The sequence below is a fragment of the Oncorhynchus mykiss genome, chromosome 19, assembly GCF_057628025.1.
Source record: "Oncorhynchus mykiss isolate SJ-2025 chromosome 19, ASM5762802v1, whole genome shotgun sequence".
NCBI lineage: Eukaryota > Metazoa > Chordata > Actinopteri > Salmoniformes > Salmonidae > Oncorhynchus > Oncorhynchus mykiss.
Genome location: NC_143040.1, coordinates 64067465 through 64092185, shown reverse-complemented (window position 1 = coordinate 64092185; position 24721 = coordinate 64067465). Strand labels below are relative to the sequence as shown.

The window sequence follows — 24721 nt, the reverse complement described above, 5'->3', positions numbered from 1 at the left end:
ACCTAGAAGTACGCTTTAATTGCCTGTAAAGCCTATTCCTATCACTCAGAGCGCATTGGTTGGTATGTTTATTCACACACTGTTCAAAGGTAAACTACTGATGAAAATGCACATGATTTACTTACTAAGTGATTTGGACCATGATTTACCTATCACGGACAAAACACACCAACACATACGTGAAGAGGGCACGACAACGCCTCTTCCCCCTCAGGAGGCTGAAAATATTTGGCATGGGCCCTTAGATCCTCAAAAAGTGCCAAACTGCCCCATTGAAAGCCTCTTGAATGGCTGCATCACTGCTTGGTACGGAAACTACTTGGCACCCAACCGCAAGGCGCTACAGAGGGTAGTGCGTGTGGCCCAGTACATCACTGGGCCAAGCTCCCTGCCATCCAGGACCTCTATACCAGGCAGTGTCAGAGTAAGGCTCTAAAAATTGTCAAAGACTCCAGCCACCCAAGTCATAGACTGTTCACTTTGCTACTGAATGGTAAGTGGTACTGGAGAGCCAAGTCTGGGACCAAAGGCTCCTGAACAGTTTCTACCCTCAAGCCATAAGACTGCTGAATGGTTAATCAAATGGCTACCCGGATTACATGCAGTACTGGAAAAAAATGTGTTTGCCAGGAATGTCCAGAATGTTTTGATGTCTCATTCATTACACCTGTAAAGAGTCTGGAGCCACCTTGGATCTAATATCCCTAGCGAATGGATGTTGATCATCTGTTGTTGTCTGCTAGATTTACAGTAGGGTCTCGTTACATTTAACAGAGAAAGCATAACGATAACGAGTTAATGTTTTCATATGTTTTTGTGCCTCGGGTTGGACACCGAGTCTAGTGTGCACAATTGCGTAGAATATATTATTGCGCACACCCAACCTTATTCCTAATGCATTATTCTGGATGTCATGACAACAAATTACATAACCCTAGTGGCTTATTCCCAATGTCATCTTGTAATGAAAGAACATGATGAATAGATTTGTTTTCCATGTTAGATCTGCAAATTTAAACAATACAAGGGGCTTGAAGTAGCCTACTTGAACTTGAATGTGGAGCTGAGTAATTCACGTAGTCTACTGCTTTAATTGAAGGGTGTTGCGCTACTCTGTTGAGATAAAACCAAGTGCGGTTACTTAGCCGACAACATCTAATGTTACCTTCAATGTCTTTCCATACAAATCCTTCCATTACATTTTTAAAAATCTGAATTTAGTTTACTTTCTCGTTATAAATACAGCAATGGTGAGATTCAAATGGTGAGATTAACGGTACCACTATTCGTGGCATTATGTGTCTGAACCTCCATGCGTGCATCCAATATATTTAGTCAGGCAATATCCACATTATTCTCATATTTTATTATGTAATAATAATTTTAATATCAAAGCTTAAAAAATGCATTACTCTTAAAGTGCTAATGACCTACTTGTGACACTTTTTGCATGCTTTTAGTTTAGGTGGGGGGTTCTATATTAGGCCCTATGCTTAAAATTATATAAAGGATACAATATTATAACATTGAGGTCCTACAATTAAGTGCCTGAAAAAGTACCTGAAAGTCCTTGTATTTGACTTGCAAATGTCTGTATGAGCCCTGCTTAATGGATGTATAGTCCTAGGCCTATAGGTGGGTAGACCTACATGTTGAGTAATGGGTAATTTGCATATATTCACTTTTAAATCAAATCAAATCAAATGTATTTATGTAGCCCTTCGTACATCAGCTGATATCTCAAAGTGCTGTACAGAAACCCAGCCTAAAACCCCAAACAGCAAGCAATGCAGGTGTAGAAGCACGGTGGCTAGGAAAAACTCCCTAGAAAGGCCAACACCTAGGAAGAAACCTAGAGAGGAACCAGGCTATGTGGGGTGGCCAGTCCTCTTCTGGCTGTGCCGGGTGGAGATTATTCTTCTAAGTATACATGTGGAACTGTATGAAAATCCAATTTACGTTTTTTTCAAACCATTTGGAAATGTTGATGCCAATGTCACACATTGGACCCATTATTTATAGAATGTCCCCCCCTCCCCCACACACGCATTTGACGCATTTGTACAATCAAAATAAACTATCTGCTGTAAACAAATAAACTAGAATACATAATAATAGGAAGCATGCATGGGCTTGGATCAAGACAATTATTCCAGCAATAGAGCCCCACAGTGGAGGATTCAAAATACTCGTAAAACCTAGCGGGCAAAAAGGGAAAAGGTTCCAATCGTTTTTCCACCATTCATTTTAGAAACACTTAAAATAAGGGCTGTGATTCGTGGCGTGACATTTTGATAACCGTGTAAATCTCTCTCAAGGACAAGGTGGCTTTTATCAATATATGCCTGCTCGCTACTGCCCTCTAACTGTGAGGAGAACTCAGTTCTCACACCGCTAAAGACTGGTGTCGCTTGGAATCCAGTGTGTACATGTAACAGTATAGCTTCCGTCCCTTCGCCCGACCCGGGCTCGAACCAGGGACCCTCTGCACACATCAACAACAGTCACCCACGAAGCATCGTTACCCATCGCGTTACAAAAGCCACGGCCCTTGCAGATCAAGGGGAACAATTCCTTCAAGTCCTCAGAGCGAGTGATGTCACCGATTGAAACGCTATTAGCGCGCACCACCGCTAGCTAGCCATTTCACATCGGTTACATATACTTGAGATGATCTACCCTCCTTGGTCCTCATATTTGGGACATCTTTTGGTGACACAGGCTGCAGAGAGATCTCAGCACCAATATGTTGTATGCATTATGTAGCTATACATATTACAAGGGGGTGTATGCCTTTAAACATGTGAACTGTGTCTGTATTTGTATTGTGTCTATGTTTTGTAAGTATTAAATGGAAAACATAAATAAATTGAACATAATTATCATTATTTTTGGACTGCTTATTGCCACGGTGCTTTTTTCCATCAATCTCCCAACATTTGCTGACTGACTGAAGAAATGGTCAAACTGAGAAATTATTAAATCGCTTAGTTCTGTCATGTTCCCACCTAGTCTCTTCCCACAGCCACTGTATCCCCGACACAACTCTGGGGGTGGAGTGCCATAAGTCTTGCAAGTGAAACGATGTTACACCCCCAACTTGGTGTGAGTTTGTAAAGACACACAGCTTCACACTGTAGTTTCCTGTTTGTTAACCCACTGAGGGCCTTCTTCTCACTGTAACATTTCCACAAAGAAGGGTGTTGGGTGGTCTTCAGGATACTGTGGGAAAGGTCCTAGTCACACAGTGTTGTCACCTCAGTTCATCACTATATCACGCAGAGATTGGGCCAAGGCGATTATGGTTAGGATAACTAATTTCATCACCTGTTATTGTAATTTCAGATGTATAAAAAGCAATTACTAACTGGTTTCTGTTAGTGCAACTTGTGGATGATGCTACTGCGACCTTGTTAACTATTTAAGCATACCCATGTGTGTGAAGTGCTGCTAACCACACTATTACGGTTGAGGACAGTGGTACAAAAATACACAAACTTTTTCACAGTTTGAAATCTGTACTGTAGTATGCATGAAAACTGAAATACTTTACAGAGAGTGTAACAAGTACATATCAGTGGTCACATATTGTCTTTCCACGGCTGCTGTGTCTTATCAGTTTGAGGCAAGCCAGACTAAGACAAGCATGTGATTATGCTCTAGTCTAGCTATAATCCTCTCAGAAGCAGATATACAGTGCCTTCGTAAAGTATTCAGACCCCTGGACTTTTCCCACATTTTGTTAGGTTACAGCCTTATTCTAAAATTGATTTAATAGTTTTTTTCCTCATCAATCTACACACTATACCCCATAATTACAAAGCATATTTTTTTAGCTAATTTATAATTTAAAAAAATATTGCATAACACATTTACATAAGTATTCAGACCCTTTACTCATAACTTAGTTTAAGCACCTTTGGCAGTGAGTAACGCTACAAGCTTGGCACACCTGTATTTGGTTTCTCCCATTCTTCTCTGCAGTTCTTCTCAAGCTCTGTCAGGTTGGATGGGGAGTGTTGCTGCACAGCTATTTTCAGGTCTCTCCAGCGATGTTCGATCAGGTTTAAGTCCGGGCTCTGGCTGGGCCACACAAGGACATTCAGAAACATGTCCCGAAGCCACTCATGCGTTGTCTTGGCTGTGTTAGGGTCAATGTCCTATTGGAAGGTGAAGCTTTCCCCAGTCTGAGGTCTTGAGCCACCGTGCTTCTACATTTGCATTGCTTTCTGTTTGGGATTGTAGGCTGGGTTTCTGTATAGCACTTTGTGACATCTGCTGATGTAAAAAGGGCTTTAGAAAAACATTTGATTGAGAGCTCTGGAGCAGGTTTTCATCAAGGATCTCTCTGTACTTTGCTCCATTCATCTTTTCCTCGATCCTGACTAGTCTCCCAGTACCTGCCGCTAAAAAACATGCCACCACCATGCTTCACCGTACGGATGATGCCAGGCGTGACTATTGGCATTTAAACCGAAGAGTTTAAACTTGGTTTCATCAGACCAGAGAATCTTGTTTCTCAAGGTCTGAGAGTCTTTAGGTGACTTTTGTCAAACTACAAGCGGGCTGTCATGTGCCTTTTACTGAGGAGTGGCTTCCGTCTGGCCACTCTACCATAAAGGGCTGATTGGTGGAGCGCTGCAGAGATGGTTGTCCTTCTAGAAGTTTCTCCCATCTCCAAAGAGGAAGAGCTCTGTCAGAGTGACCATCGGGTACTTGGTCACCTCCCTGACCAAGGCCCTTGTCATTATGGGGTATTGTGTGTAGATTGCTGAGGATAAAAACAAAATATTTTAGAATAAGGCTTTAAGGTACCAAATGTGTAAAAAATGAGTCTGAATACATTCCGAAGGCAGTGCACAAACATTTAAATCGAGTCTCACACAAACAGCAACCTTTTACATTTGGCTTTACTGCATTTATTTGGTCATTAAACCTGTTACTACATAGCTGATACATTTTAAAGTTCACTCTCATTATCAGCAGACTACAGATAGGGAGAGGCGTTGTTGTCAGGTGAAATCAGATTCAAATCCCTGCAGCATTCCACTTAATTTCAATGTCATACAATTGCATGGTTAGGAGAGCACTTCTATCATATAAAATGTAAATGAGCTTGTCAATTGTGTACACATTTAGAAAATGTGTTGGCTCTAGGTTGTGAAAGTTTTAGGTCGCACACTGAGTTGCCACAAGTCAGGATGTAGCATTTACATATAACTGCCAAAATAATGGAAACACTTGAGTAGATGAGGGATAGATACAAGTATATTGAAAGCAGGTGCTTCCACACATGGTTCCTGAGTTAATTAAGCAACTAACATCCCTTCATGCTTAGGGTCATGTATAACAATGCTGGGCAGGCCATTTTTTAAGCTAACATGGTTACGCCCCCATAGGATGTCAATGCCCCTATCCACAGGGCACAAGTGGTCACTGAATGGTTTGATGAGCATGAAAATAATGTAAACCATATGCCATGGTCATCTCAGTCACCAGATCTCAACCCAATTGAACACTTATGGGTGATTCTGGAGTGGTGCCTGAGACAGCGTTTTCCACCACCATCAACATGACACCAAATTATGGAATTATTGTGGAAGAAAGGAGTTGCATCCCTCCAGTGATGTTTCAGAAACTTGTAGAATCTATGCCAAGGTTGAATTGAAGCTGTTCTGGCTCGTGGATGCCCAACACCCAATTAAGACACTGTTGGTGTTTCCTTTATTTGGGCAGTTATCTGTATTTGTGGTACAGCTAGTGAAAAAGGAAGTCAGCTTTCTGATCTTCGCTTTGAAGAATGATAGTGTTTCAATGCCCATTTATAAAATACCTTAAACGACAATATTGCCCCCCCACCCGGGCTCAGATCCAATCCCTCAACCTTGCCAACCACGCGCCTTCCCCTCCACAACGGCAACCAATCAAGCCAGAGGCAATGGGTAGAAAAGAGCAGACGTTCTGTGCTCTCCAACCAGGACCAAGCTAACTACACTGGCTTACAACAGTTGCTTTATTATCCATTTCTACCTTTTGACTGAGAAGAAGATGAGGGTCATCAATATCGGTCTTCTGCTGGTTTGTGCAGGTAAATATATGGGTCATATTGAAATCCAGCTTTAGGGTAAGTCCATTTTAATTCAATACATGTTTGCCCATGGAAGAACTGGTCAGAAAGTAACATTTTGGACCTGATTAACATTCAGGAGACAAAAGGTGCTCAAAGTTGAATAATTTTGCATACCCCACCATACCATGAGACATCCATGTCTTCATCACTGGAAAAGATAAACAGTCGAATTTGACATCATTTAAATGCTTACAAGTGTTGTCAATCTACAGTATTTTATTATGTCTTGAATATTTTTCTTTTATAAAGAATTGTCATTTTGAAAACTGTTAACATGACAATTTTTAATCAAATCTCCCCATTTCTGCCCAAAATAAGATAAACAGGATTTTTAAAGTATATATTTTTGAATGGCTATATATAATACATATATTATATAATACATATAATATATAATACAAATCGAGGTAAGGGCGATGGAAATGCATTTGACAGTATCTGCTTCTGTTTTGTGGGTGACACTGGGTGCTCTTTGCGAAGGATGGGTCCCAGTCTCTCGGGTCCATGGGATCTGCCCGGCAGACCGCCTTTTGGCGGTCTGCCGGGCATTGGGATGACAACCCAACTCGGGATGAGGAGGGCTTTTAGTGGGTGGAATAGTGGGGACCAATTGGAGGTTTACTCAGTAGCAATGCAAATATCAAATATCATCAGCTTTAGACATTCAATCATCATGTTATATTTTAATGGTACGTTTACAAACCTTATATTATGATAAATAGAATAGAAACTTGTGTTTCATTATGGTAATTGGTGAAATAAGTATAGCCAGTTATAATTGTAATGTTTATATGGCAGATCATAAGAAAGATAATAAGAAAAGACTCAGTGTTTACCTGGCTAAAGAGAAGGAATATAATATCTATTGTTTACAGGAAACTCATTCAACAATTTTAGATGAAGTTTTGTGGAAAAAGGACTGGGGGGGGGGGGGGGGATATATTTTTCCCATGGGCAAAGAAATTCAAAAGGGGTGGTGATATTAATTAATAGTAATTTTGATCTAATTGTGCTAATTGTCCAAACACATCATCAAGATAGATGGATTATTTTAAATATGTTATTGGACAATAAACAAATATGGCTTATTAACCCATATGGTCCAAATAATGATGATCCAAGCTTCTTTGAATATATATAAGAATGTATCAACTCTACAAGCAACACTAGACTCTTATTATTATGGTGGGAGCTTTTAATACGGTTTTGAATACCTCTATGGACCGTAAAGGAAATCACAGTACAAACTATCACCCTCAGGCACTTCAGGAAATCATGAATGTCATGGATATATTGGAATTAGTGGATATGGATATATGACCTAGAGAGATATACATGGCGGAGGCTTAATCAAGCTAGTCGTCTTGATTACTTTCTTATGTCATTCTCTCTGGCACCAAAACTTTAAAAAGTGTTGATAGGGGACAGAATGCGGTCGGATAATCACATAATGGCATATATATAAAACTCTTACAGAATTTCCATGTGGCGAGGATATTAGAAATTGAATCAAAGCCTACTTGTTTTAAACTAGGACAGAATCATTTATAACGGACTTTTTCCGATATACCATAGGTGCAGCAGATTCCCTTATTGTATGGGGCACTTTTAAATGTACCTTTAGAGGCCATGCAATCATCTATTAAACAAAAGCAATTTTGGTCAAAAGAGTCCGTATTAACAAAGGAAACTGAAGGACTAACAGTACAGTTAAATAGCAATAAAACTGTACCATAGAGAGACAGAATACGTTAGAGGAAAAAACAAAAAGAAATGGAGGAACTTATTCAAGAAAGATCCAGTGTAATATAGTATAAAAATAAAGCGAAATGGATGGAATACCGGAAAAATGCACCAAATTATTTTTCAATCTTCAACATAGAAATGCAAACAACATTTTTTTATTGAAACTTGTGACAAATGATGGAGTCACGCACAATTCACCGAACAATGTTTTGAAATAGGAAGTAAAGTACTTTAAGAATAGGTTTTCGTTTGTCTCCTCCATCTCCACTAAGTGAAGCTAATTGGATGGATTTTTAACCTGTTAATATGTCAAATTAACATCTAAACAGAAAGACTCCTGTGAAGGCCAAATTACAGAGGAGGAACTTCTTGATGCAATTAAAGCCTTTTAAGTCCGGGAAAACTCCAGGGCTGGATGGAAGTATAGCAATTTTAAAAAATATATATACTCAGAGGACCATTAGTAGCATGTTTTAACCACTCCTATATAAACGGTAGATTATCAGACAATCAAAAAGGTCTAATTTCATTATTACTGAAACAGGATCCAAGTGGTATATATAAAGATCCAGTCCATTTAAACAATTGGAGGCCTCTTACACTTCAGTGTTGTGATGCAAAAATTCTAGCTGAATGCTTGGTGCATAGAATTAAAAAGGTATTGTCAGATATTATTCATCCTAATCACACAGGTTTTTTACAATGACGATACATTGGAGATAAAATAAGACAAGTACTGGAAACAATAGAATACTATGAAATTATCGGGGAAAACAGGCCTGGTTTTCATAGGTGTTTCTGAAAAGTACGACTGGAGTTTATATATAAATGCCTGGAATATTTCAATTTTGGAGAATCTCTTATAAAATGTGTTAACATTATATATAGTCACCCTAGCTGTGAAATAGTAAATAATGACTACATCTAAGAAAGTTTGAAAGTTTTAAACTTGTTTTACTGGAGTAAAACAAGGTTATCCATTATCGGCATATATATTTATGATTGCCATTGAAATATTAGGTGTTAAAATTAGATCCAACAATAATATTAAAGGGATTAGAAATCCGTGGTTTAAAAAAAAGGTGTCATTGTACGCTGATAATTCATGTTTTCTTTCAAAACCACCATTTGAATCCCTGCACAGCCTCAGAGGATCTAGATACTTTTTCTAAACTCTCTGGATTAAAAACAAATTATGAGAAATTATGAGAAATTATTAGAAATTAAATTAAACTTTTACATTACCGTGTAGTTTTCCAATAAAATGGTCTGACGGGGATATGGACATACTCAGTATATTTCTCCCAAAATAAAGAAATGATCTCAATCCAATACACTTTTATATAAAGTTAGCAAAAATCAGTAAGATCTTGCTACCATGGAAAGGAAAATACCGGTGGAAAAATCACCCTGATTAATTATTTAGTCATATCACACTATTTGCTTATGGTTTTGCCTACACCTATTGACTTGCTTTCTAAATTATATGAAGAATAAATAAATAAATATAAATAAATATAAGGTCCGATTTATTTAACGAACATGAATTCGGAGGGCAGAAATGATTTAGCATGAAAGCATTAGCCCTGTCACTAAAAGCATCAGTCATACAAAAGTTATACTTAAATCCAAAATGGTTCTCTAGTAAATTAGTAAGAATGTCTGACCCCGTGTTGGGGTGGCAGGTAGCTTAGTGTTTAGAGCTTTGGGCCAGTAACTGAAAAGTTGCTCGATCAAATCCCTGAGCTGACAAGATAAAAATCTGTTGTTCTGCCCCTGAACAAGGCAGTTAACCCACTGTTCCTTGGCCGTCATTGTAAAGAAGAATTTGTTCTTAACTGACTTGCCTAGTTAAATTAAAGAAAATGTTCTTTATTCAGATTACAACTGCTCACTTTTGTTTATTTGAAAACGAAATCATCTCCAAAATCTTGTTATTTTTTAAACAAGCCTTCGAAATTTGGTTGCAAATTCATTTTAATCCACCTGAAAAGACAGAACAAATAATACAACAAACATTGTGGTTAAACTGAAATATACTAATTGATTAAAAAAACAAAGTTTTTAATAATAAAAAAAAATATTTGTAAATTAGATCATAAATAGGACTGGTGGAGTTGTCACACATGTAGCTAACATAGACATACGGAAATGTATTCTCTACCTGAAATTACAACCAACTAATTGCAGCATTATCACAACAATGTAGGAGGAAAAAGTAAGAAACTTGGTCCTTAAATACCAAAAAATGGTTAAAGAAAATTGTGATAAATCAAAATAGATATAAATTTCATTGAAGGACCAAAAAAGTGACAGCTGTGCCATATAAGTTGCAAAATAGTTAGGAAGAGATTTTTCGATGTACTGATACAATGGCACATGGTTTATGAACTGAAACGCAAAACAACGCCGGATTCAAAACTTCAAAATGTTAAATTAAAATGTCTATACAAAATTCTTGCAACCAATAGAATGTTATATACATGGGGGATACAATCTTCCCAGCTCTGAAGATATTGCTGCAAGGAAAGCAGAGGCATTATACAATTTATAATGTTACTGTCCATATGTAGTTTGTTTTTGGTCACAGGTCCAGGAATGGCTGAAGAATTGAAGAATAGCAACATTTACCTAGTACTAATGCTGCAGATAGCAATACTGGGTGATTTTAAATGTCATAGTCAATCGACCAAAAAAATAATAATAATTTTATCATAATCATTTTTTTAATCTTTAATTTACAAACTATAGAATCTATGAGAATAGAAAGGTTCAGTACTTTTGTGAAGCATCACAGCACAATTGACAATATATATGTCAAATAGAAATCCAGGGAAATTTTACTAGGATTAAATGTCAGGAATTGTGAAAAACTGAGTTTAAAAGTATTTGGTTAAGGTGTATGTAAACTTCCGCCAAATATATTTAAACTCAGTTTTTCACAATAACAATTTTTTAACTTGGGTCAAACATTTTGGGTATCCTTCCACAATCTTCCCACAATAAGTTGGGTGAATTTTGGCCCATTCCTCCTGACAGAGCTTGTGTAACCGAGGTCAGTTTGTTAGGCCTCCTTGCTCGCACACACTTTTCAGTTCTTCCCACACATTTTATGGGATTGAGGTCAGGGCTTTGTGATGGCCACTCCAATACCTTGACTTTGTTGTCCTTAACTTCATTTTGCTACAACTTTGGAAAAATGCTTGGGGTCATTGTCCATTAGGAAGACCCATTTGTGACCAAGCTTTAACTTCCTGACCGATGTCTTGAAATGTTGCGTCAATATAGCCACATAATTTTCCTACCTCATTATGCCATCTATTTTGAGAAGTGCAACAGGCCCTCCTGCAGCAAAGCCCCCCCACAACATGATGCTGCCACCCCTGTGCTTCACGGTTGGGATGGTGTTCATCAGCTTGCAAGCATCCCCCTTTTTCCTTCAAACATAACAATGGTCATTATGGCCAAACAGTTCTATTTTTATTTCATCAGACCAGGGGACATTTCTCCAAAAAGTACGATCTTTGTCCCCATGTGCAGTTGCAAACCGTAGTCTGGCTTTTTTATGGTGCCTTTCAGGTTATGTCGATATTGGACTAGTTTTACTGTGGATATAGATGCTTTTGTAACTGTTTCCTCCAGCATCTTCACAAGGTCCTTTGCTGTTGTTCTGGGATTGATTTGCACTTTTCGCACCAAAGTACGTTCATCTCTAGGAGACAAAAGGCGTTTCCTTCCTGAGCGGTGTGACAGCTGCGTCGTCCCATGGTGTTTATACTTGCGTACTATTGGTTGTACAGATGAATGTGGTACCTTCAGGCATTTGGTAATTGCTCCCAAGGATGAATCAGACGTGTGGAGGTCTACAATTTCCTTTTTTGAGGTCTTGGCTAATTTATTTTAATTTTCCCATGATGTCAAGCAAAGAGGCACTGAGTTTGAAGGTTGGCCTTGAAATACATCCACAGGTACACCTCCAATTGACTCAAATGAAGTCAATTAGCCTATCAGAAGCTTCTGAAGCCATGATATAATTTTCTGGAATTTTCCAAGCTGTTTAAAAGGCACATTCAACTTAGTGTATGTAAACTTCTGACCCACTGGAATTGTGATACAGTGAATTATAAGTGAAATAATCTGTCTGTACACAATTGGTGGAACAATTAATTGCGTCATGCACAAAGTAGATGTCCTAACCGACTTTCCTAAACTATACTTTGTTAACAAGAAATGTATGGAGTGGTTGAAAAACGAGTTTTAATGACTCCAACCTAAGTGTATGTAAACTTCAGACTTCAAATGTATATAGATATATATATATATATATTTACCCCAAAAATATATGGGAGATTGAAAATTATGCAGACGATTACATTGATGGAAGCAACAATCTGCAATGTTAAAGCTGATCCACCCCCTTACTTCACGTTTTATTTTATTTAAAAAAAAGAATGCATCTAAAAACGCTTCAACTCCGATTATTTTGAAGCTTAAACCCTATTTCAAATCTGAGCTTTTTGTGTTGTTTCTGCCATCGGTTGAGACAACATGCATGTCATTTCAAATCATAGAAAAAATAATGAATAGATGGTACCTATCCCTTCAAGACCACTGCAACTTAGATGGTAAACCATTTACATTTTAAATTAATAGTAATTTTTACTTCTAATTACTCCCACAAAGATGACCCACCCGCTGCCAAATGTCAACTTAAATGGTCATGTCTATTCCGGTATCTTTTATGATTTCAATAGGTTTCCTATGGAGGATTGACAATATAATCTTTAACAACAGATATTCCCATTCAAGTCAACATTCTCTGATGTGTGGACCTCCAACCATTAGATTCACATGTTAGTACATTTATCAGCCAAAACATGATATCCACCCTGTCTTCAAGAGCATGTTGTGTCTCAACCGATGGCGGGCACAACACAACTTAGATGATGATGTAGAATAGGGTCTAAACTACAACATCTGTCAACAGGAAAAAAATAGAAATGTTCACGTTTTTAGATCATTGATTTTCTTTAAAGGTAAAAAATATAAACTTTTTATTTTAAACCTTCCCCCCCCCCCCCCCAGAAATTATAAAATATTTGACAACCCCATTTGTAAGCTCTTAAATTATATTAATCTCAACCATTGAATATTTCCCAGTGATGAAGACATGGATGTCTCATAGTATGGTGGGTTATGCAAAATATGTAAACATTGAACACTTTTCTCTCTTTAATATCTTGGCATTCTGTAGCACTCCTACAATGGCCATATATGGACGGAATCATTCAAATTGAAAGGGGTGCTGTCAAAAAGTGATTGAATCCAAATGGATTGACCATTTACCTATTGGAAAGGTGTTACCGTTTCTGTCATAAAATGACAATGCTAATAGAATCTTTTTTTTGTAGCCTTTGCTCAGTCCTTCAAGTCTCAAGGTGGGGGGAATCTGAAAGAGGAGGACATGTGGGGGGACTACCTAATGGACAGAGATGACAACCATGCCGAGGTAGTGTTGGAGGCTTTTCATTGTATTGTATTAGTGAGTACTGCCCCGGACAAAAACACCTGATTCAGTTTGATAACTAGTTAATAAGTTGAATCTGGTATGCTTGTCCGGGTCTACCAAATAATTTGTACTGTTGGGGATACTCATGGACTCTAGTTGAGAAACACTGCCCAACACAATACCCAGCTAGCACATTTGGTTCCTTGGAAGGTGTGGGAACGTATGTTTTTGGTTTAACATTGGCTGTGGGAAAGAAGATATATTTTTTTCTGACCAGTAAAACTGGACTCTTTTGTTTTACATTCTGAGAACAGAAAGGAACATTTTGTCTGTTGCAGAGAGGTTCTGAGAACGTTTTATTTTGGTTCCTATTAATGCTTTGAGAAGGGAAATTATAGGTTATTTTGAGGTTTTTGAATAACTTCCACTAAATGTTTCAATAAGACTTTTAATAACACTGCTAGCTTATTTCTTTGAACTCCAAGCACAGATAGGACACATGGCAATTCCTTATTCATTAATTATGCAAAAACATGTATTTTGTATTGTAACACAGAATTAGTCCACTGAGCCACCAGAATGAAACTAGCATGCCATTTCAAAGGAAACAAGCACTCATTAAGATCAGGTGTGGTCAATTAGTGGGCACGGCCAACACAACTTTACAGTGAAATGCTTACTTACATCCCCACTCTCAACAGTGTAGAGTTAAAAAAGTAACACACATATTTGCTAAATAAAAAAAGAAATTGTAACTCAATAAAAACAATAATGAGGCTATTTACAAGGAGCACCAGTACCAAGTCAATGTGCAGGGGTACGAGGCAGTTGAGGAAATTTAGTATGTACATGTGGGTAGGGGTAAAAGTGTCTAGGCAATCAAGATATATCATAAACAGAATAGCAGCAGTGTATGTGGGAGTGTGTCTATGTGTGAGTGTCGTCAATATGTATGTGGTGTGTGTGTGTGAGCGTATGAGTGTGTTGGAGTGTCAGTGTAGTATGTGTGAGTGTGTAGATTGAGTCTAGTGAGTGTGCAAGGAAGTCAATTTTGATCAAGAAACAAATAACAAAGGGGTTACATTTAAATTGTGCGGTTAGCCATTTGATTAACTGTTCAGCAGTCTTATTGCCCGAGGGTAGAAGCTGTTTAGGTGCCTTTTGGACAAAGACTTGGCACTCCGGTACTGCTTGCCGTGGGGTAGCATAGAGAATAGTTTATGACTTGGGTGGCTGCAGTCTTTCACAATTTTTAGGGCCTTTCTCTGACACCTCCTGATATAGAGGTCCTGGATGGCAGGGAATTTGTCCCCAGTGAACATACTTCAAACTTCTTATGGCTTGGGGCAGTATTTCGACATCTGGATGAGAAGCGTGCCCTAAGTAAACTGCCTGTTAATCAGTTTTTTCAATTTTTTCAATTTTCAATCAATTTTTTTTATGTGGGTATTTTCAATTGAATGCCTATACAGTATCTAATGGGTTAGGATCCAGATTGCAGTTCCTATGGCTTCCACTAGATGTCAACAGTCTTTAGACCTTGTTTCAGGCTTGTCTTCTGAAAAATGAAGAAGAATGAGACCTTTTTGTCAGTGGACTGAGGAAGAATTCAGAGCTGGTTTGCGCTCGTGACCGATTACGCACCCTTCGTTGTCTTTCCTTTCTATTGAATACGCTATTGTCCGGTTTAAATATTATTGATTATTTAGACAATTGACAACCTGAGGATTAATTGTAAACATTGTTTGACATGTTTCGACGAACTTTACCGGTACTATTAGGATGAATTCGTCTGCATGTTGACTGCCTTGGAGCGTGTGGATTAATGAACAAAACGCGCCAACAAAACTGAGTTTTTGGGATACAAAGAGGGACTTTATCGAACAAAACAAACATTATAGTGTAGCTGGGACTCTTGTGACTGCAACCATATGAAGATCTTCAAAGGTAAGTGATTAATTTTAGAGCTGTCCGCAGATAATCGCATGTTATGCTTTTGCCGTAAAGCTTTTTTGAAATCTGACAATGCGGCTGGATTAAAAACCTCTCTGGGATAGGGGGGACGCTTGTGTCCCACTTCGCCAATTTTCAGGTAAAATGCAGAGCGACAAATTCAAATAAAATTATCTAAAAATCTAACTTTCATTAAATCACACATGTAAGATACCAAATTAAAGCTACACTCGTTGTGAATCCAGCCAATGTCAGATTTCAAAAAGGCTTTTCGGCAAAAGCATAAGATGCTATTATCTGATGATAGCACAACAGTAAAAGAGAGAGTAGCATATTTCAACCCTGCAGGCGCAACACAAAACGCAGAAATAAAATGTAAATCATTCCTTACCTTTGACAAGCTTCTTTTGTTGGCACTCCATTTGTCCCATAAACATCACAAATGGTCATTTTGTTCGATTAATTCCATCCATTTATATCCAAAATGTCCATTTATTTGGCACGATTGATCCAGAAAAAAATGCTTCCAATTTGCGCAACGTCACTACAAAATATCTCAAAAGTTACCTGTAAACTTTGCCAAAACATTTCAAACTACTTTTGTAATACAACTTTAGGTATTTTTAAACGTTAATAATCGATCAAATTGAAGACGGGTCTATCTGTTTTCAATACAGGACGACAACAAACTCAAGCAGGCTTTCTAGTCTTGCGCAACTCTCAAACAGTACACATGATTACACTGATTCAAGATGGCCGTACTTCTTCATTACACAAAGGAATAACCTCAACTAATTTCCAAAGACTGGTGACAGTCTTTGGAAACTGCAAACAAGTAGGTACTGCAAACAAGTCCCTTAGAAATCCAATTTCCCAATGAAAATTTGTTGAATAGACAGTGACCTAAAAAAAAACTGAATGGTTTGTCCTCGGGGTTTTGCCTGCTACATAAGTTCTGTTATACTCACATACATAATTCAAACCGTTTTAGAAACTTCAGAGTGTTTTCTATCCATATCTACTAATAATATGTGTGAGTGTATCTTATATTCTGGTGATGAGTAGCAGGAAGTTGAATTTGGGCATGCTATTTATCCAAAAGTTGAAATGCTGCCCCCTATCCCGAATAAGTTTTAACAAGATGTTAATCTTTAAACCGATGTATAACACTTGTATTTTTTATTATGACTATTTCTGTATTTTGAATTTGGCGCTCTGCAATTTAACCGGATGTTGTCGAGGTGGGTCGCTAGCGGAACGCCTACGCCAGAAAGGTTTTAACTTTCTCAGAAAGATTTGAGAACATGAATGAACAGAACCATGAAAACAACTTAATGCTTAAGTACAGAAATTCCCACAGAACAACGTTGCTTCTGAACATTCATGGAACAATTTGAGAACATGACTTTAAATAGAACCATGAGGAAACATTATGCTAAAGTGATGAAATTCCCATAGAAGTACGGTGTTTCTTAACATTCACTGAACTATTTGAGAACATTCCCGATGTCAAAACAGTTGAGAACGTTCAGAGAACATTACCAAAATGTAAATGTAACCATGTTTGAACTTTTAGGAAAGCTTATATTAAAGTAATTTTATAAAATTGTTTTATGTGAAGTTCCTTAAATGTGCTGAGAATGTTCCAAAGCCAACCCACTGGGCACACACATTTTGAATCAACGATGTATCCATGTCATTTCAAATGAAATTACGCTGAACCAATGTGGAATAGACATCGATTTGACGTCTGTGGGAAGCAACTTTCCCAGAAAGTTGCGGGAAGTTTGTTTGCAAAATAACCATAGGTTATAGGCTCTCACCAAGCTCTAAGACACATGGTTCTCAGAACGGTATGTGCTAGCTGGGAAGCCTAAAGAAATTGGGGTTTGCATGAGGATGCATGAAAAAATGATAGCACCAGTGCCAGTCTGTTTGTGCTACCATCCCAACTCCTTGTCACCCATTGTCATGACAAACATGTGAAGAGAGCAGAAACAGACTAAGCCCAGTGGTGATTGTTTTAATTAATCCCAAAGCAAGAAAGAAACATGAATCTAGGTTAATGTCATTATTTGGCAATACCATTTTACCATGTCATATTTAAGTAAATACCTGATAATTTTTGTAACCTAAAATGTCTCCCTCTCCCTCAGATCAAAGCTGTCCTTCCAGGTACCTGCTTTGCGTGTAAGCGCATCATCAACAAGGTCAAGGCCCAGCTGGATGGTGATAATAACAAGGTAATGACAGATTGCTCACCTTCCATTTTACAGTCACAGAACAAACTCACGTTAGCTTTACACTCTTTAATAAATATAATGCAAATACACTTTTTAGTTGTAGTGTTGATGTATTCTGGGTGCTAACTTCTAAACTTGGGATAGGGTTAATTTTCAGGTATCATATTGAACTATTGAGTGCTTAGATTTAGAGGGTCTACGCCAGAAGTTAATGGTTATCTGTAGGAGGAAGGTATATGGTGTGTGCAATTAAGCTTGAAATGTGCTGAGTGCAGGGAAAACGATCACGTGAGGGGAGAGGGGAGATAGCCATGGATTAGTGATGAAGGGGGTTGAGGTATGTCTGGTCACGTTAAGAGAAAAAAAAGTTTATTGCCCGTATCACTTAGTTTCCTGCCTAGCAATATTCACCTTTATTTAACCAGGTAGGCCAGTTGAGAACAAGTTCTCATTTACAACTGCTACCTGGCCAAGATATAACAAAGCAGTGCGACACAAATAACACAGAGTTACACATGGGATAAACAAACTTACAGTCAATAACAAAATAGAAAAGTCTATATACAGTGTGGGCAAATGTAATAAGATTAGGGAGGTAAGGCAATAAACAGGCTTTAGTGGCGAAATAATTACAATTTAGCAATTAAACACTGGAGTGATAGATGTGCAAGTAGAAATACTGGGGTGTAAAGGCGCAAAACAAATATATGGGGATGAGGTAGTTGGGTGGGCTATTTACAGATAGGCTATGAAAAGGTACAATGATCGGTAAGCTGCTCTGACAGCTGATGCTTAAAGTTAGTGAGAGAGATATAAGTCTCCAGCTTCAGTGATTTTTGCAATTAGTTTCAGTCATTGGCAGCAGAGAACTGGAAGGAAAGGCGGCCAAAGAGGAGATTGCTTTGTGGGTAACCAGTGAAATATACCTGCTGGTACGTGTGCTACGGGTGGGTGCTGCTATGGTGACCAGTGAGATGAGATAAGGCGTGGCTATACCTAGAGCATACATGTCGCAGTGGTGGGTAGTATATGGGGCTTTGGTGACAAAACGGAATGCACTGTGATAGACTACATCCAATTTGCTGAGTAGTGTGTCGGAGTGTAACGATTTTCTTTCTGTGAAGGAGAAGAGGACCAAAATGCAGTGTGGTTATTTATAAACATCTAAAATGAAAGATGAAAACGTGAACACTATACAAAATAAGAAACCGTGGAAAAACCGAAACAGTCCTAACTGGTGCAAAACACAGAGACAGGAACAATCACCCACAAAATACCTAAAGAATATGGCTGCCTAAATATGGTTCCCAATCAGAGACAACAATAAACACCTGCCTCTGATTGAGAACCACTCCAGGCAACCATAGACTTACCTAGAACACTCAACTGAACACAACCCCATAGACAAAACAAGATACATAAATCACCCATGCCACACCCTGGCCTAACCAACATAATAAAGAAAACACAGAATACTAAGGCCAGGGCCTGACACGGAGGCTATTTTGTAAAGGACATCGCTAAAGTCAAGGATCGGTAGGATAGTTTGTTTTACGATGGTATGTTGGGCAGCATGAGAGAAGGATGCTTTGTTGCGAAATAGAAAGCCAATTCTAGATTTAATTTTGGATTGGAGATGCTTAATGTGAGTCTGGAAGGAGAGCTTACAGTCGAACCAGACACCTAGGTATTTGTAGGTGTCCAGAGTAGTGACGCTAGAAGGGCGGGCTGGTGAGGGCAGCGGTCGGTTGAAGAGCATGCATTTAGTTTTAATTGCATTTAAGAGCGGTTGGAGGCCATGGAAGGAGTGTTGTATAGCATTGAAGCTCGTCTGGAGGTTTGTTAACACAGTGTCAAAATAATGGCCAGAAGTATACAGAATGGTGTTGAGGTGGATCAGAGAATCACCAGCAGCGACATCATTGATGTATACAGAGAAAAGAGTCGGCCCGAGAATTGAACCCTGTAGCACCCCCATAGACTGCCAGAGGTCCGGACAACAGGCTCTCCGATTTGACACACTGAACTCTGAGAAGTAGTTTGTGAACCAGGCAAGCAGTCATTTGAGAAACCAAGGCTGTTGAGTCTGCCGATAAGAATGCGGTGATTGACAGAGTAGAAAGCCTTGGCCAGTCCGATGAATACGGCTGCAAAGTATTGTGTTTTATCAATGGCGGTTATGATATCGTTTAGGACCTTGAGAGTGGCTGAGGTGCACCCATGACCAGCTCGGAAACCAGATGGCATAGCGGAGAAGGTACGGTGGGATTCGAAATGGTCTGGAATCTGTTTGTTAACTTGGCTTTCGAAGACTTTAGAAAGGCAGGGTAGGATAGATATAGGTCTATAACAGTTTGGGTCTAGAGTGTCACCGCCTTTGAAGAGGGGGATGACTACGGCAGCTTTTCAGTATTTAGGGATCTCAGACAAAACTAAAGAGAGGTTGAACAGGCTAGTAATAGGGGTTGCAACAATTACAGTGGATCATTTTAGAAAGAGAGGATCCAGATTGTCTAGGCCGGCTGATTTGTAGGGGTCCAGATTTTGTCAGCTTTCATAACACCAGCTATCTGGATTTGGGTGAAGGACAAATGGGGGAGGCTTGGGCAAGTTGCTGTGGGGGGGTGCAGGGCTGTTGACCGGGGTAGGGGTAGCCAGGTGGAAAGCATGGCCAGCCGTAGAAAAATGCTTATTGAAATTCTCAATTATCGTGGATTTATCGGTGGTGACAGTGTTTCCTAGCCCCAGTGCAGTGGGCAGCTGGGAGGAGGTGCTCTTATTCTCCATGGACTTTACAGTGTCCCAGAACTTGTTGGAGTTTGTGCTATAGGATGCACATTTCTGTTTGAAAAAGCTAGCCTTTGCTGTCCTAACTGCCTGTCTAACTGCCTATTGGTTCCTATTTCCCTGAAAAGTTGCATATCACGGGGGCTATTTGATGCTATTGCCGTACGCCACAGGATGTTTTTGTGCTGGTCAAGGCCAGTCAGATCTGGAGTGAACCAAGGGCTTCTATATCTGCTCTTTGTTCTATTTTTTTAAATGGGGCATGCTTGTTTAAGATGGTGAGGAAAGCACTTTTAAAGAATAACCAGGCATCCACTACTGACGGAATGAGGTCAATATCCTTCCAAGATACCCGGGCTAGGTCGATTAGAAAGGCCTGCTTGCTGAAATTGTTTTAGGTAGCGTTTGACAATGATGAGGGGTGGTCGTTTGACCGCGGATCCATTACGGACGCAGGCAATGAGACAGTGAACGCTGAGATCCTGGCTGAAGACAGCAGAGGTGTATTTAGAGGGCATGTTGGTCAGGATGATATCTATGAGGGTGCCCGTGTTTACGGATTTAGGGTTGTACCTGGTAGGCTTCATGATAATTTGTGTGAGATTCAGGGCATCTAGTTTATATTGTAGGACGGCTGGGGTGTTAAGCATGTCTCAGTTAGGTCACCTAACAGTACGAGCTCTGAAGATAGATGTGTGGCAATCAATTCCATATGGCGTCCAGGGCACAGCTGGGGGCGGAAGGTGGTCTATAACAAGCGGCAACGGAGAAAGAACGGTGAGAGAGTTGTTTCTGGAAAGGTGGATTTTTAAAAGTAGAAGCTCAAACTGTTTGGGCATAGACCGGGATAGCATGACAGAACTCTGCAGGCTAACTCCACCCCCTGTGGAAGTTCTATCTTGGCAAACATTTTTGTAGTTGGGGATGGACATTTCTGATTTTTGGTGGCCTTCCTAAGCCAGGATTCAGACACTGCTAAAGCAGTGAATAAAACAAATTTAGGGAGGAGGCTTCTGATGTTAACATGCATGAAACCAAGGCTTTTACGGTTACAGAAGTCAACAAATGATAGCACCTGGGAATGGGAGTTGAATTTTGGGCTACAGGGCCTGAATTAACCTCTACATCATCAGAGGAACAGTAGGATAAGCGTAGCTTTATTTAACTAGGCAAGTCAGTTAAGAACAAATTCTTATTTTCAATTACAGCCTAGGAACAGTGGGTTAACTGCCTATTCAGGGGCAGATTTGTACCTTGTCAGCTCAGGGATTTGAACTTGCAACCTTCCAGTTACTAGTCCAACGCTCTAACTACTAGGCCAGTATGGCTACAGGCTATAAGAACTGGTCATCTAGTGTGTTGAGAACAGAGAATAAAAGGAGCAGATTTCTGGGCATGGTAGAATAGATTCAAGGCATAATGTACAGACAAGAGTATGGTAGGATGTGAGTACAGTGGTGGTAAACCTAGGTGTTGAGTGACGATGAGAGAGGTTTCGTCTCTGGTGGGACAAGTTAAAGCATGTGAGGTCTCCACATGTCTGTGTGTTACGGTGCGTGAATGAGGACCCAAAAGCGAATTAACTTAAACAGAGCTTCTTTAATTACCAAACATAGGTAGGCTCAGACGGACCGGCAGATTCCGACAGGACAAGACAAGGTTACAGCAAACATGACGACAGTCTGGTTCAGGCATGAAACACAACAAACAAGAATCCGACAAAGACAGGAGCAGAAACAGAGAGAGATATAGGGACCTAATCAGAGGGAAAAAGGGAACAGGTGGGAAAAGGGGTGACGAGGTGGTTAGGAGGAGACAAGGCACAGCTGGGGGAAAGAGGGGGAGAAAAGGTAACCTAACAACGACCAGCAGAGGGAGACAGGGTGAAGGGAAAGGACAGAGACAAGACACAACATGACAGTACATGACACTGTGGGGTGGGACGAAATAGCTATCTAAGGCATTTTGAGCGGGACTGTGGTCTCTACAATGAAATAAAACAGTAAAAACTAGCTAAGACAGCAGTAGACAAGGATTATTGACATTAGAGAGAGGCATGAAGAAATCACAGGTGTTGATCAGGAGAGCTAAGGCAACAACGGGTAAATGGAGATGAATGGGCAGAGTGGGTAAGTTAGGTACATGCAGGACCTGGGTTCGAGGCTGGGGCCGACAGTGAAACAAAAGTAGGTACCGTGTTATTGAAACAGTCCCGGGTGCATCAGCTGTGTACCCGAGTGGTCATAGGGTCAAAAGAGCAGCAATAGGTGAGTCAAGGTGCTGTTCGGTAGTCACTACTACGCTAGGCGAGCACTGGACACAGCATTTAGAAAAACTAGCAGGCTGGCGCTAGTAAATGGTTTTTCGGCATCATCGTAACATAATAGCTTGTTGAGACCACATCGGACGATCATGTCGGCAGTCCAGTCGTGATGGATTGACTGGGCTCCATGTTGACAATAAAGGGTTCAGGCAAATTAGCAAAGGAGGTATTGTAGCCCTAGCATTAGCTGGTATATATATATATATATTTTATTACCTTAATTTAACTAGGCAAGTAAGTTAAGAACAAATTCTTATTTTCAATGACAGCCTAGCTTGAGGCTAGCTCAAGGCTAGCTGGTGCTTGCTTCGGGACAGAGGTGTTAGCTAACAGTAGCCACTCATTAGCAGCTAGCAAGCTGCAATGATCCGGAGTAATGATCCGGTGTAATGATCCAGAGCGGCAGGAATCCGATGATATGATGTAGAGAAGCAGTCCGATATGCTCTGGGTTGATATTGCGCTGTGCAGACAGGCAGGTATTGTCCGAGCTAAGACTGGCTGATGACGGGGAAAAAAGGCGAGGACCGCTAGCCGTGGCTAACAAAGACTAGTAGCTAGTTAGCTGGCTAGCTCCTGATGGAAGTTCTAGCTATGAGGTATAAAAATAGCAGATACGTACCACACTGGGCGAGGCGTGATGCAGGAAACTATATTTTATTTGTAGATAGAAAGTGAAATTAAGATATATACGAAAAAGACTGGCTATTTACATGGGATAAGACACGGGATAAGACAAAGACAGATACACACGTCCAACTGCAGCGCCATCTTAGATTCAATAAAGATGCAAATGTTTAGCGAGAAGGAGGGAGACTCCACCCAAAGTCGGGTACATACTGTATACCACAACTATTTTAAACATGTCTTTGTCTAATGCAATTGTATTGACCCTCTGGGAAGAATAAACTTGGTTTGAGCTGTCATAGTGTCCGTTGAGTTATTACTCTGAAAATGTGAAGCTAACAGTGTAACCACAACAGTCTCATAAATATACAGTATTTTATAGCCATAATAAATCCTAGTCAGGTTCATATTGAAATGATTGAGAAACCCCTTCATACTGCTATATCTCTGCAATTCTCACAATGTTATGTAAGCAAATTCATTTGTGTCACCAATGACACAAAAAAAAACATATTCTGTAAGTGATCTATCTCTCTATATTTTTACTTGCAGGATAACATATCTGCTAAACTGGACTCTATTTGTGGCAGCATGGGGATGCTCAAAGCCATCTGCAAGAAGCTTGTCAATAAATACAAAGAAAAACTGATTGACGAACTTGTCAATGATGAGGACGCAAAGGATGCCTGTAAGAAATTGAAGCTATGCAAATAAAATACCATTTACCCATGATTGCCCTGGGCACACGTTTCTTTCAGATGAACACGCTGTCATAGCTTAGCTTTACATTATTTTCATGGATGGAATGGCAGTCTTTAAAGTCACTTAACATTGCTAAAGACTGACATTCCATCCAGACAGAAGAGACAGAGGACTGGCCACCCATCAGAGCCTGGTTCCTCTCTAGGTTTCTTCCCAGGTTCCTGCCTTTCTAGAGAGTTTTTCCTAGTCACCATGCTTCTATATCTGCATTGCTTGCTGTTTGGGGTTTTTGGCTGGGTTTCTGTATAGCACTTTGTGACATCGGGTGGTGTAAAACAGGCTTCATAAATATATTTGATTGATTGATTGATTACAACTGCAATTTTTATTTAATTAAATACTGAAGGTTATTCAAAACAGTCTCCTTCATTTCACTATAAAACCCTTGCTATTAATGTATACTATCTCCCTGGAATGCATTCTAGAATGAGGGGCTTGGTCTCTCCCTTTTGGATATTTTACATTGGAAAAATCATCCTGTGAATTAGGGCTCAATTTGATTGTATCGTGGAAGATCCAAGTTATAGCTCGAATTAAATTTAAAGGCGAAATGACATTCATTTTTACCTTTATATAACTAGGCAAGTCAGTTAAGAACAAATTCTTATTTTCAATGATGGCCTAGGAACAGTGGGTTAACTG

General features: G+C 39.5%; 1 protein-coding gene across 1 annotated transcript; it reads left to right on the top strand.

Moving 5' to 3' along the window:
• Nucleotides 1-5790: 5790 nt before the first annotated feature.
• Nucleotides 5791-24436, top strand: LOC110498135 (antimicrobial peptide NK-lysin). Its single transcript, XM_036955107.2, has 4 exons — nt 5791-6088; nt 13288-13385; nt 17495-17581; nt 23870-24436. The coding sequence occupies exons 1-4, from the start codon at nt 6049-6051 to the stop codon at nt 24029-24031; spliced, it is 387 nt and encodes a 128-aa protein (XP_036811002.1). The 5' UTR covers nt 5791-6048; the 3' UTR covers nt 24032-24436.
• The last annotated feature ends 285 nt before the right edge of the window (nt 24437-24721 follow it).

What these genes read in the sequence shown, in the direction of transcription:
- LOC110498135 (XM_036955107.2), top strand. Translation starts at nt 6,049, where the DNA reads ATGAGGGTCATCAATATCGGTCTTCTGCTGGTTTGTGCAG. An exon ending in TCTTCTGCTGGTTTGTGCAG is followed by an intron (nt 6,089 to 13,287) that starts GTAAATATATGG and finishes TTTTTTTTGTAG; the next exon opens with CCTTTGCTCAGTCCTTCAAG. An exon ending in TGGATGGTGATAATAACAAG is followed by an intron (nt 17,582 to 23,869) that starts GTAATGACAGAT and finishes TTTTACTTGCAG; the next exon opens with GATAACATATCTGCTAAACT.